The sequence below is a fragment of the Nicotiana tomentosiformis genome, chromosome 9 (assembly GCF_000390325.3).
Source record: "Nicotiana tomentosiformis chromosome 9, ASM39032v3, whole genome shotgun sequence".
Lineage (NCBI taxonomy): Eukaryota > Viridiplantae > Streptophyta > Magnoliopsida > Solanales > Solanaceae > Nicotiana > Nicotiana tomentosiformis.
In genome coordinates, this window is record NC_090820.1 from 17,823,713 (window position 1) to 17,838,039 (window position 14,327).

Genomic DNA, 14,327 nt, shown 5'->3' on the forward strand with positions numbered 1-14,327 from the left:
AGTCCATCACTTTATCTTTTTAAATGAAACATATGTTGAGGAATGTTTTTATATGAAAAAGGTTTTAAAAAAATTATTTGATTTGTCTACCTATAATGTAGTATAGAACTGAATATTTATTTATAAAAAAGAAATATGCTAAGTATTTATTTTATCTACTAAGGATATAATTTTATTTCCCACTTTCTTGGATTATTAGGCAAAGAAAGTTTGAATTAAAAAAATAAAAGGAAATGAGTTGATTACAAGTGCATTCCAGTACGTAGTAGTAGAGTACAGATTTATAAATTTACAATGAAGAAATTGGCGGAGTATAGATATAAATAGCGTGAGCAATTTCAGTATCAAACTTTACATTAAACTTGCATTAATATAAGAACATATTTTAATCAAGCATAAATTTTGAAGGGCAATTTTGTTTTTAACTAAGCTAATGCTTGCATTAAAACTCATTGCATTGTTACCATGGTTTCCTATGCATTAGTTATGCATAGGATAATACCAAATATGGTGTATAAAAATGCTTGCATAACTAATACATAAGTTCAAAAAGTATACGAAATAAAGTATTATTAATACAAAAAACTAATGCATGCATTATTTTATCTAATGCATCCTACCAAACGACCCCTAAGTGATACTTGCGGGTAATACAGAGGCAGCCCAATGATATTTGGGGCCTAAAGCCATACTTCAACAAGGGGCCTTAAATTTTCGGTATTACAAAAAATAATTTAATAAAATTTTATTTAAAAATTATTTTTCTAGTTTTTTGAGATATAAAATTATTAATATTTTACTTATAATCGATCTTTTTACTAGGATCATATATGTTCTAGTATATTATTCCATTCTCTTAGAATTGCCTGATTTTCTGAAAGATTTATGATAGATTTCTCACCAACTTCTTCTTGGATTTCATTATCGTCTAGCTCAATTTTGTTAGTGATTTGTTCACCTAATAAATTCTTCCATATTTTCTGATTCAAAATTTTTATAGTTTGCTAAAAATTTATCAATAACTCTTCCCTTTTTTTGGTGTTTTAAATACGCGAATTCATATTTTTCTTGTTGATATATTAAAATTCTAATAAATAAATAAAAAGACAATATATACTTAAGAGCAAAAGATGTAACATGGGGAAAGCTTGAAAAAAAAAGTGTTGGCAATTGCTTTTTGCTCTCTTATTTGAGAGAATGATTTACGAGAGACAATGAACTTGTGAGTGTAGAGAGGCCAAAAGTAATATAAAAGATTGAAGTAAAATATAGTTTGAAGAGAGAGTAATAAAGTGATAAAAGTAATGTAGGCCATGTGATAATGATGATGGTGTATAAATGAGGTAAGAATACACTGGTAAAGTTTAGGGCCTTTAGGCCTTTAGGGTGAATTCCAAAAGTAACTATTCCTATTCCCAATATCTCTAGCGGTCCCAAATTATTTTTTTCATGAAAAAATATGTTTTTTCTTTGATATACTAAATATTTTTAAATGAAAAATTATCACATACAATTATGTAATATTAGAATGAAAATGACCTTTATAAGTTTGTATTACCAAGTGGAAATAGAGTAGGAGTAGAGGTAGTTGTAATGGATACAAACCGATGGTGAATTACGTTAACTGCCTCGCCTAAAAGTCTAAGTTATTAGAGATAGTATAATTTTATTAACTTAATTGCACTTTCAACATTACTCTTCACGTTCTTCGGGAAAACTTTTCTTTTCTTGCTTAGGATAGCGGTGAAACTCGAATTTATTATGATACCATGTTGAATTATGTGAACTGCGTTTAAAAACTTAAGCAATTGGAAAGGATACATTTTTATTTACTAAATTATGTAAATACATGCATTTATTCAAATATTTACAAGAACTTGAAATTTTCTTACCGAATTTGAGAAGTAAATAACTCAAAGGGTGCTTCAATTCTTGTAGATTGTATTTTCAAGGCCAGGGAATATTGCAGCATTTGGTGATCCTTACAGTGCAGTGCCTTCAGCTTCTTAGAGTTTCTTTGTTTGGAATATTCGAACTTTGTCTTTGCAAATAAATTGATTCCTCAAAAATACAACAATAAAAACTTAATCAAGTCACGTGTAATTGGCTCATACCTCTAGTTCTCTCTTTTGTAATCTTTGGACTTTTTTCAGTTACCAATTAAAAGTTATTGAGGAGTTTTCATAAAGCATTACAGTTTAGAGTTTAATTACCATACGTAATTGTAGTTTGCTTAATTATCATTTGTAGCTATTGTTTAATGTTACCGGCTTGTATCACTTGTATTCATTCATTCTAAATGGCTGTATCAACGCATATAATACACTAAAATACAGTGATACATATAGTTATTGTATCACCGTATGTGACTCCGTACACGTTAGGATTTTGCTATCAAATACAAAGAGTAGGTACGAGTTGTGACTCTTTCAAAGTGTATTTATGTATGGTAAATATAGTGCATAAGTTAGTTACACCATGTAATTTTTTCAAAGTTATTCAAGGATCTTATTATCCTTATTTAAATAGGAAAGGAGAGCTCATCAATTGACTGAGTATTCAATTTTTGTGAAACTTGAGGAAATAAACTAAGATACTGTTTGGTTGGAAGGATTGAAGAAACAAATGTGCTAGAAAATTAGGCTACATCAATAAAATAGTCGTGGTGTGTATTAGCTAGTTGGATATTGCCGTCGAAAAAAAAAAAGATTAAAACAATAACTTTGAAACAGGAGGGGAAATAAAATTACTGAAGGGTAAAAAAGCATGTTGCAGGCAATACAATTTTGAAATTACGTTACTTAAAATCAACTCTCTGATTGTTACATAAAACTTTATTATTGAGATGAATAGGAATTACTCTGGTAAATTGATCACTTGATACGAATTAAATCTATGTACCAATTTTTCGTTAAGTCACAATCCCAGAACACGCACGTAATTTCTGAAGAAAATGTGGCTTGACAAAACCAGGGATTTTGGCTTGTGTTTTTCGAGTTTTAATTTAATTGACTTTGTGTACTAATATCATATATTTGTTTTTTTACATTGTTAGATTGAGTCGGCCTACGATAATGTATAATAATTCATAACAAATCTACTATGCTAATTTAGCCTGAAAAATATGAATGATATAACTGATTAAATTGCATTAAACATATATAATAAATTTTTTATAAGTACTATCAGTATATATAAATTAAATTAGTTTTTTTTACCATTGTAAATATTCAATATTTTTCTTTTATGTGGGGAAAAGTGCTTGCTGTTTGGGAGGAACTAATTCTGAACAAAACAACCATAACCTTATCTGAATATCTCAAGGTGAACTGGCACAGACACACTCACCACCAGAGGTTGTCAATTGTCACAGTGTGGTATCATTATATGAACAAGATTCATGCTATCTGACCTCTCTTTGCGTTTCTCATTCAACTTTTCTGGTGCCATGCTCTCATCACATTGCAACATATTATTCTCATGAGAAAAAGAATCAACAAGTTTAAACTCACTCATTAAGGAAGTTCTTTCAACAACACAATCGTTACTATGAATTTGAAACAGATAATCAACAAAGTCATGGCCATTAGTACTTTGAGTTATGTCTAAGGTGCACATTCAACTTTCCCTCTTCTTTCAAATAGATTATTTACAAGGCCACCCCACATAAGACCATTGTAACGACCCGGTCGGTCGTTTCGAGAGTTATAGCCCCGTTTTCTCCATTTCTGCTTATTTATGTGTTGTTCAGCTGTGTTGAGTTGCATTGAGTTGGTAGGTTTGGGTTCAGAGTAGTTTTGGAATGAAATGAACACTTAGTCTCTTAGTTAGAAAACTAAGTTAGAAAAGTCAATCGGAAGTTGACTTATGAGTAAACGAATTCGGATTTGGATTTTTATGATTCAGTTAGCTTCGTTGAGTGATTTTAGACTTAGAAGTGTGTCCGGAATATAATTTGGAGGTCCGTGGTAGAATTAAGCTTGAATTGGCGAAAGTTAGAAATTTGGCGATTTTGGTCGGCAGTGAAAAATTAGGTATCGGGGTCGGAATGGAATTATGGAAGTTGGAGTAGGTTCGTAGTGTCATTTGTGATGTGTGTGCAAAATTTGAGTAAATTCCGAGTTGATTTGATATGTTTCGGCGCGAGTTTTTGGAAGTCGAAAGTTCGAAAGTTCATTTAATTTGATTTGAGGCGCGTTTCGTCGTTTAAACGTTGTTATGCATGATTTGAGGCCTTGAGTTGGTCTGTGTTACGTTATGGGACTTGTTAGTCTGTTCGTACGAGGTCCAGAGGAGCTCGGGTGAGTTTCAGATAGGTTTGGGCTGCGTTGCGCTCGTTTTTCTTATGTTTCGACGTCGTTTCTTCAAGCATAAATGGTACCACATTAAGCAAATGAGCTCCGATTTCTGTTTTGATTGAATTAGATCCGTATCGTAATTACGGAGCTATAACAAAAAGAATCGTCAAATTTGGGCATCGTATGAGGAATTTATGGTCATTTTACTAAAACATTAGGTTGCCAGTTTTTTCAGATTAATTACGAAATTGCCACTGGCAGAATAACTGGCAGAAAAATATATAAAACGAGGGTTTGTTCATTCGGTCATATTTTGAGTTGGGGAGCTCGGATTTGGGTGATTTTGGGGGTGATTTTCACCATAAGAATTGGGGTAAGTGTTCTCTACTCAATTTTAGTTATATTTCATGAATACATCTTCGTTTTTGGGATTTGATTGATGATTTTAAAGTGAAATTGAGGGAGTTACGGTTTGAGTTTTGGAGAGTTTAAGTGAGGATTTGAGGGACCAAGCAGAGTCCGATTTTGATAAATTTTATATGGTTAGACTCAGGAGAGGACGAGGTTTATTATTCTGCCATTTTTGAGTGATTTCGAGACGTGTCCCCAGGGGCCGGGTTTTGGCCGATTTCAGATTTTTGGCATATTTATGTAGTTTTTATTGTGGAATTCGATTCTTTAGACTATGTTGATAGTAGTATTCTGATTTTTGGTTAGATTCGGAGCTTTTGGTGACCGAGTCCAGAGACGAGGGCATCCCGGAGTAGGATTTTACGCTGTTAAGGTAAGTAACAGTTTTAACTCTGGCTTTGAGGGTATAAATACGGAGAATTTGATATCGTGTGACTGTTTGGAGGTGATACCCACGCTAGGTGACGGGCGTGTAGGTGTATACCTCGAGGGATTGAGACTTGGTCCGTCCCGTGAGGCCTCATGGCCATCATCTGTGTTTACGTAGTTCCTTGTTGTTGAACTTGTCTGCCTTCATGTTAAAGATCATGCTTAGGCTTTATTCATGCTCACATTATTTGTACTCAGTCATAGAAATTATTGTACATGTTTACCTCAGTCTCTATTATTTGCTAATATGCTGTGATACTTGATGTGGGCTGTGTTCCCTTATTTGTTGATGATGGTGAGGCTAGTGAGGTGCATGATTGAGTGAGGCCAAGGGCCTGGTCGTGAGGATATTAATACCATAGCGTGTGAGTTATCCGCGTAGCACGTGAGTTGACCGTGCGGGTCCAGGTATTGATACCATAGCGCATGAGTTGTCCGCGTAGCACGTGAGTTGACCGTGCGGATCCAGGTATTGATATGATGGGTTGTCTGTGCTTAGCGCTTGGGCTTTGGGAGCCCCTCCGGAGTCTGTACACACCCCCAGTGAGCGTAGAGTGTTGAGCGTTGAGTGTTGAGTGCGAGTGCTGAGTGATGGAGTGACATTTCTGTGAGGTTGCATTTACTTTTGCTGTTGCTATATTTACCTATTAATTTTTCTTGTAGTCTTACTGATTTATGAAATTACCTGTCTACTCCTGTTTGTACTTAATTGTAGAAATAATAATTGGATTATTCTGCTTAGCTCGTCACTACTGCCCAATTCCTTAGTTATTTCTATTACTACTGAGTCAGTTGTACTCATACTATACCCTGCACTTTATGTGCAGATCCATGTGAGTTAGAAAGCAGCGATCATTGAGTTCAGGCCGGCTATCTTTGGAGACTGCAAGGTAGCTGTTAGCGTCCGCAGGACCTTGTTACTCCTCTTGTCATTTCTTCTTTTGGACAGTTAGATAGTTTATATATCTTAGTTCATAGTTTTAGATGCTCATGACTTAGTGACACCCAGATGTTTGGGGCTCGTTTTCGTATTTTCTATATTATATTTAGAGTTGATTTTGTTTATGAGAAATTCAAATGTTGGCGTTGTTTTATTAAATTCTTATAATCGATTTAGTAGTAATATTTTAGAAAATAGGCTTGCTTTGTAACACGATAGGTGCCATCACGACCATGATTAGATTTTGGGTCGTGACAAGTTGGTATCACAGCCTAGGTTATATAGGTCTCACGAGGCATGAGCAGGTTTAGTAGAGTCTTGCGGATCGGTACGGAGACGTCTGTACTTATCTTCGAGAGGCTGCAGAACCCTTAGGAAAATTTCACTTTCTTGTATTCTATCGTGTAGAGTTGATTCAGCTTGGAACATAACTCCTTGAATTCCTTCAACGCATTCATATGCGCACATGAGCGCTCGGTATCAGGTGTGCATCGCCGGTTTGTGATTTTACGAACAAAGTTGAGATGTGTATTCTGTGTTTGTGGTGGCGGGCCAGTCTGGAGGGCTTGAGGCCATGGTTAGACTGCAGCTTAGGCTCGGTAGCTTCAGTTGTAACCTATACATTTGGACTCATATGTCCGATAATGTCCCTACGAGTGGAATTTGTGGCTCGATGAGCGGTGGAATGACTTTGTGGTGAGTATGACGTAACTGCGGAAGGTGTTAAGACGATGTGAATGTGACGAGAAGTGTTTTCTTGAAATGTAAAGGAAGGCCATTGGGTGCTTGATTTTTCGTTTTGATGTGACGTACGGTCTCGAGTGTGAATATTTTGAAGGATCTTTCACGTTGTTAAATTTTGGGGCAAATTAAATTCTCATGTCTATCAATGAGTTTGGACTCAAGAAGAGTAAGTGGTTGTGTAGTAATGGTGGTTGCGAATGGGTATTTTGATGTTGATGGCTCGAGAAAGATAATCTTCGAAGAGACTTAGAGTCAGTAACATTCTATTAGTTTTGGTACGACATAGATGCATTTCGAGTTGATGCAGCAATTGGGTAGCAAAGTATGAGGGAAGACATGACGGGAAGCGTTTGGCAGTGGTTGAAGTACTAGCGGGTCAAGTAGGAGAAGTAGAGGTTTAGAAGTTTCTTAAAGGAGATGATTTAACCGAAGTAAGAATGGCTTTTGGAACAACTCTGGGCATGTTTGAGGACGAACGTTTGTTTAAGAGGGGGAGGATGTAACGACCCGGTCGGTCATTTCGAGAGTTATAGTCCCGTTTCCTCCATTTCTTCATATTATGTGTTGTTCAGCTGTGTTGAGTTGTATCGAGTTGGTAGGTTTGGGTTCGGAGTAGTTCTGGAATGAAATGAACACTTAGTCTCTTAGTTAGAAAGCTAAGTTAGGAAAGTCAACCGGAAGTTGACTTATGAGTAAACGAATTCGGATTTGGATTTTTATGATTCGGTTAGCTTCGTTGAGTGATTTTAGACTTAGGAGTGTGTCCGAAATGAAATTTGGAGGTCCGTGGTAGAATTAGGCTTGAATTGGCGAAAGTTAGAAATTTGATGATTTTTGTCGGTAGTGGAAAATTAGGTATTAGGGTCGGAATGGAATTCCGGAAGTTGAAGTAGGTTCGTAGTATCATTTGTGACGTGTGTACAAAATTTGAGTTAATTCCGAGTTGATTTGATATGTTTCGGCGCGAGTTTTTGGAAGTCGAAAGTTCGAAAGTTCATTTAGTTTGATTTGAGGAGCGTTTCGTTGTTTAAATGTTGTTATGTATGATTTGAGGCCTTGCGTTGGTCTATGTTATGTTATGGGACTTGTTAGTGTGTTTGTACGGGGTTCCGAGGAGCTCGGGTGAGTTTCGGATAGGTTTGGGCTGCGTTGCGCTCGTTTTTCTTATGTTTCGACGTCCTTTCTTCAAGCATAAATGGTACCACATTAAGCAAATAAGCTCTGATTTCTATTTTGATTGAAGAATTAGATTCGTATCGTAATTACGGAGCCATAGCAAAAAGAATCTTCGAATTTGGGCATCGTATGAGAAATGTATGGTCATTTTACTAAAACATTGGGTTGCCAGATTTTTCAGATTAATTACGGAATTGCCACTGCATTCGTATTTAAAAATCTGCACTATTTGCAAATATTAAAACCTACATATCTCCTTCATTATAATGTCAAATTGAGTGATTCAAAAGCCTAACTTGACTAAATTTCACAAAGAATCCATTGGAGGCATAAAATGCGAGTTTCGGGATTGTTTAGCATGAGAAATGAGGCAGAATAACTGGCAGAAAAATATATAAAATGAGGGTTTGTTCATTCGGTCATATTTTGAGTTGGGGAGCTCGCATTTGGGTGATTTTGGGAGCGATTTTCACCATAAGGATTGGGGTAAGTGTTCTATACTCAGTTTTGGTTATATTTCATGAATCCATCTTCGTTTTTGGGATTTGATTGATGATTTCAAAGTGAAATTGAGGGAGTTATGGTTTGAGTTTTGGAGAGTTTGAGTGAGGATTTGAGGACCAAGCGGAGTCCGATTTTGATGAATTTTATATGGTTAGACTCGGGAGAGGATGAGGTTTATTATTCTGTTATTTTTGACTGATTTCGAAATGTGGGCCCGGGGGCCGAGTTTTGGCCGATTTCGGATATTTGGCATATTTATGTAGTTTTTATTGTGAAATTTGATTCTTTAGACTATGTTGATAGTAGTATTCTGATTTTTGGTTAGATTCGGAGCTTTTGGAGACCGAGTCCAGAGACGAGGGCATCTCGGAGTAGGATTTTACGTTGTTAAGGTAAGTAACAGTTTTAACTCTGGCTTTGAGAGTATAAACCCAGAGAATTTGATATCGTGTGACTGTTTGGAGGTGATACCCACGCTAGGTGAAGGGCGTGTGGGTGTATACCTCGAGGGATTGAGACTTGGTCCGTCCCGTGAGGCCTCATGGCCATCATCTGTGTTTACGTAGTTACTTGTTGTTGAACTTGTCTGCCTTCATGTTAGAGATCATGCTTAGGCTGTATTCATGCTCACATTATTTGTACTCAGTCATAGAAATTATTGTACATGTTTACCTTAGTCTCTATAATTTGCTAATATACTGTGATACTTGATGTGGGCTGTGTTCCCTTATTTGTTGATGATGGTGAGGCTAGTGAGGTACATGATTGAGTGAGGCCGAGGGCCTGGTCGTGAGGATATTAATACCATAGCGCGTGAGTTTTTCACGTAGCACGTGAGTTGACCGTGCGGGTCCAGGTATTGATACCATAGCGCGTGAGTTATCCGCATAGCACGTGAGTTGACCGTGCAGATCCAGGTATTGATATGATGGGTTGTCCGTGCTTAGTGCTTGGGCTTTGGGAGCCCTTTCGGAGTCTGTACACACCCCCAGTGAGCGCAGAGTATTGAGCGTTGAGTGTTGAGTGCGAGTGCTGAGTGATGGAGTGACATTGCTGTGAGGTTGCATTTACTTTTGCTGTTGCTACATTTACCTGTTAATTTTCCTTATAGTCTTACTGATTTATGAAATTACCTGTCTACTCTTGTTTGTACTTAATTGTGGAAATAATAATTGGATTATTCCGCTTTGCTCGTCACTACTGCCTAGTTCCTTAGTTATTTCTGTTACTACTGTGTCGGTTGTATGCATACTATATCCTGCACTTTATGTGTAGATCCATGTGAGTTAGAAGGCGGCGACCATTGAGTTCAGGCCGGCTATCTATGGAGACTGCAAGGTAGCTGTTAGCGTCCGCAGGACCTTATTACTCCTCTTGTCATTTCTTCTTTTGGACAGTTAGACAGTTTATATATCTTAGTTCATAGTTTTAGATGCTTATAACTTAGTGACACCCCGATGTTTGGGGCTCGTTTCCGTATTTTCTATATTATATTTAGAGTTGATTTTGTTTATGAGAAATTCAAATGTTGGCATTGTTTTATTAAATTCTTATAATCGATTTAGTAGTAATATTTTAGAAAATAGGCTTGCTTTGTAACACGATAGGCGCCATCGCGACTATGGTTAGATTTTGGGTCGTGACAAGTTGGTATCAGAGCCTAGGTTACATAGGTCTCCCGAGGCATGAGCAGGTTTAGTAGAGTCTTGCGGATCGGTACGGAGACGTCTGTACTTATCTTCGAAAGGCTGCAGAACCCTTAGGAAAATTTCACTTTCTTGTATTCTATCGTGTAGAGTTGATTCAGCTTGGAACATAAATCCTTGAATTCCTTCAACGCATTCATATGCGCACATGAGCGCTCGGTATCGGGTGTGCATCTCCGGCTTGTGATTTTACGAACAAAGTTGAGATGTGTATTCTGTGTTTGTGGTGGCGGGCCAGTCTGGAGGACTTGAGACCATGGTTAGACCGCAGCTTAGGCTCGGTAGCTTCAGTTATAACCTATATATTTGGACTCATATGCCCGATAATGTCCCTACGAGTGGAATTTGTGGCTCGATGAGCAGTGGAATGACTTTGTGGTGAGTATGATGTAACTGCGGAAGGTGTTAAGATGATGTGAATGTGACGAGAAGTGTTTTCTTGAAATGTAAAGGAAGGCCATTGGGTGCTTGATTTTTCGTTTTGATGTGACGTACGGTCTCGAGTGTGAATATTTTGAAGGATCTTTCACGTTGTTAAATTTTGGGGAAAATTAAATTCTCATGTCTGTCAATGAGTTTGGACTCAAGAAGAGTAAGTGGTTGTGTAGTAATGGTGGTTGCGAATGGGTATTTTGATGTTGATGGCTCGAGAAATATAATCTTCTCAGAGACTTAGAGTCAGTAACATTATATTGGTTCTGGTACGACATAGATGCATTTCGAGTTGATGCAGCAATTGGGCAGCAACGTATGAGGGAAGACATGACGGGAAGCATTTTGCGGTGGTTGAAGTACTAGCGGGTCAAGTAGGAGAAGTAGAGGTTGAGAAGTTTCTTAAAGGAGATGATTTAACCGAAGTAAGAATGGCTTTTGGAACAACTCTGGGCATGTTCGAGGACGAACCGTTGTTTAAGAGGGGGGGATGTAACGACCCGGTCGGTCGTTTCGAGAGTTATAGTCCCGTTTCCTCCATTTATTCTTATTTATGTGTTGTTCAGCTGTGTTGAGTTGTATCGAGTTGGTAGGTTTGGGTTCGGAGTAGTTTTGGAATGAAATAAATACTTAGTCTCTTAGTTAGAAAGCTAAGTTAGAAAAGTCAAATGGAAGTTGACTTATGAGTAAACGAATTCGGAATTGGATTTTTATGATTCAGTTAGCTTAGTTGAGTGATTTTAGACTTAGGAGTGTGTCCGGAATAAAATTTGGAGGTCCGTGGTAGAATTAGGCTTGAATTGGCGAAAGTTAGAAATTTGACGATTTTTTTCTGCAGTGGAAAATTAGGTATTAGGGTCGGAATGGAATTCTGGAATTTGGAGTAGGTTCGTAGTGTCATTTGTGACGTGTGTGCAAAATTTGAGTTAATTCCGAGTTGATTTGATACGTTTCGGCACGAGTTTTTGGAAGTCGAAAGTTCGAAAGTTCATTTAGTTTGATTTGAGGCGCGTTTCGTCGTTTAAATATTGTTATGTATGATTTGAGGCCTTGAGTTGGTCTATGTTATGTTATGGGAATTGTTAGTGTGTTCGTACGGGGTTCCGAGGAGCTCGGGTGAGTTTCGGATAGGTTTGGGCTGTGTTGCGCTCATTTTTCTTATGTTTCGACGTCCTTTCTTCAAGCATAAATGGTACCACATTAAGCAAATGAGCTCCGATTTCTATTTTGATTGAAGAATTAGATTTGTATCGTAATTACGGAGCCATAACAAAAAGAATCTTTGAATTTGGGCATCGTATAAGAAATTTATGGTCATTTTACTAAAACATTCGGTTGCCAGATTTTGCAGATTAATTACGAAATTGCCACTGCATTCGTATTTAAAAATCTGCACTATTTGCAAATATTAAAACCTACATATCTCCTTCATTATAATGTCAAATTGAGTGATTCAAAAGCCTAACTTGACTAAAATTTCACAAAGAATCCATTGAAGGCATAAAACGCGAGTTTAGGGATTGTTTAGCATGAGAAACGAGGTAGAATATCTGGTAGAAAAATATATAAAACGAGGGTTTGTTCATTCGGTCATATTTTGAGTTGGGGAGCTCGCATTTGGGCGATTTTGGGAGCGATTTTTACCATAAGGATTGGGGTAAGTGTTCTATACTCAGTTTTGGTTACATTTCATGAATCCATCTTCGTTTTTGGGATTTGATTGGTGATTTCAAAGTGAAATTGAGGGAGTTATGGTTTGAGTTTTGGAGAGTTTAAGTGAGGATTTGAGGACCAAGCGGAGTCCGATTTTGATGAATTTTATATGGTTAGACTCGGGAGAGGACGAGGTTTATTATTCTGCTATTTTTGACTGATTTCGAGACGTGGGTCCGGGGGCCGGGTTTTGGCCGATTTCGAATATTTGGCATATTTATGTAGTTTTTATTGTGGAATTCGATTCTTTAGACTATGTTGATAGTAGTATTCTGATTTTTGTTAGATTCGGAGCTTTTGGAGACCGAGTCCAGAGACGAGGGCATCTCGGAGTAGGATTTTACGTTGTTAAGGTAAGTAACAGTTTTAACTCTGGCTTTGAGGGTATAAACCCGGAGAATTTGATATCGTGTGACTGTTTGGAGGTGATACCCACGCTAGGTGATGGGCGTGTGGGTGTATACCTCGAGGGATTGAGACTTGGTCCGTCCCGTGAGGCCTCATGGCCATCATCTGTGTTTACGTAGTTACTTGTTGTTGAACTTGTCTGCCTTCATGTTAGAGATCATGCTTAGGCTGTATTCATGCTCACATTATTTTTACTCAGTCATAGAAATTATTGTACATGTTTACCTTAGTCTCTATTATTTGCTAATATACTGTGATACTTGATGTGGGCTGTGTTCCCTTATTTGTTGATGATGGTGAGGCTAGTAAGGTACATGATTGAGTGAGGCCGAGGGCCTGGTCGTGAGGATATTAATACCATAGTGCGTGAGTTTTTCGCGTAGAACGTGAGTTGACCATGCGGGTCCAGGTATTGATACCATAGCGCGTGAGTTGTCCGCATAGCACGTGAGTTGACCGTGCAGATCCAGGTATTGATATGATGGGTTGTCCGTGCTTAGCGCTTGGGCTTTGGGAGTCCCTCCGGAGTCTGTACACCCCCCAGTGAGCGCAGAGTGTTGAGAGTTGAGTGTTGAGTGCGAGAGCGGAGTGATAGAGTGACATTGCTGTGAGGTTGCATTTACTTTTGCTGTTGCTGCATTTACCTGTTAATTTTCCTTGTAGTCTTACTGATTTATGAAATTACCTATCTACTCCTATTTGTACTTAATTGTGGAAATAATAATTGGATTATTCTACTTAGCTCGTCACTACTGCTCAGTTCCTTAGTTATTTCTGTTACTACTGAGTCGGTTGTACTCATACTACACCCTGCACTTTATGTACAGATTCAGGTGAGTTAGAAGGCGGCGATCGTTGAGTTCAGGCCGGCTATCTTTGGAGACTGCAAGGTAGCTGTTAGCGTCCGCAGGACCTTGTTACTCCTCTTGTCATTTCTTCTTTTGGACAGTTAGACAGTTTATATATCTTAGTTCATAGTTTTAGATGCTCATGACTTAGTGATACCCCGATGTTTGGGGCTCATTTCCGTATTTTCTATATTATATTTAGAGTTGATTTTTTTTATATGAGAAAATCAAATGTTGGTATTGTTTTATTAAATTCTTATAATCGATTTAGTAGTAATATTTTAGAAAATAGTCTTGCCTTGTAACACGATAGGCGCCATCACGACCATGGTTAGATTTTGGGTCGTGACAACCATCGAGTTTAGACTCATAGGAGTGATTGTTATCTCGACTATTAAGATCAACTAGTGAATAATCACAACAAACTTCATGATTTGCAACAAAAAGTAAAGATTCACTAGGCTCACAAGAATCACAACTAACACAAGCACTTATACAAGAAAAATATTTTCTCAAAGAAAAGGAGTTATGATCAGTCATTATACCTCGAGTTATTCCTAGAAGTTCTTCTTTACATTTGTTTCTTATGCTTAAGAATGGATCATTATGCTTTAATATTATATCCTCTAGCTTTCCCTGATCACTTTAAATAGTGGCATCTTGCATGGTTTCCTCCAATTTGCCAAAGGTATCCTTTAAAGCCTGCACATTAGAGAAA

At 37.5% G+C, this 14,327-nt stretch overlaps 1 protein-coding gene across 9 annotated transcripts in view; it reads left to right on the forward strand.

Annotated features, from left to right (window-relative positions):
* The window catches only part of LOC104084479 (uncharacterized), an 81,314-nt gene extending 79,126 nt beyond the window's left edge, over positions 1-2,188 (forward strand). For all 9 annotated transcript variants that reach the window (XM_033652978.2, XM_070185607.1, XM_070185608.1 and 6 more), the window contains one exon: positions 1,939-2,188. Coding sequence is in view for 8 of the 9 variants with exons in the window: in XM_070185607.1 (XP_070041708.1) it covers positions 1,939-2,010 (72 nt within the window). In the remaining variant the exon portion in view is untranslated. The remainder of the gene's footprint in view (positions 1-1,938) is intronic.
* The last annotated feature ends 12,139 nt before the right edge of the window (positions 2,189-14,327 follow it).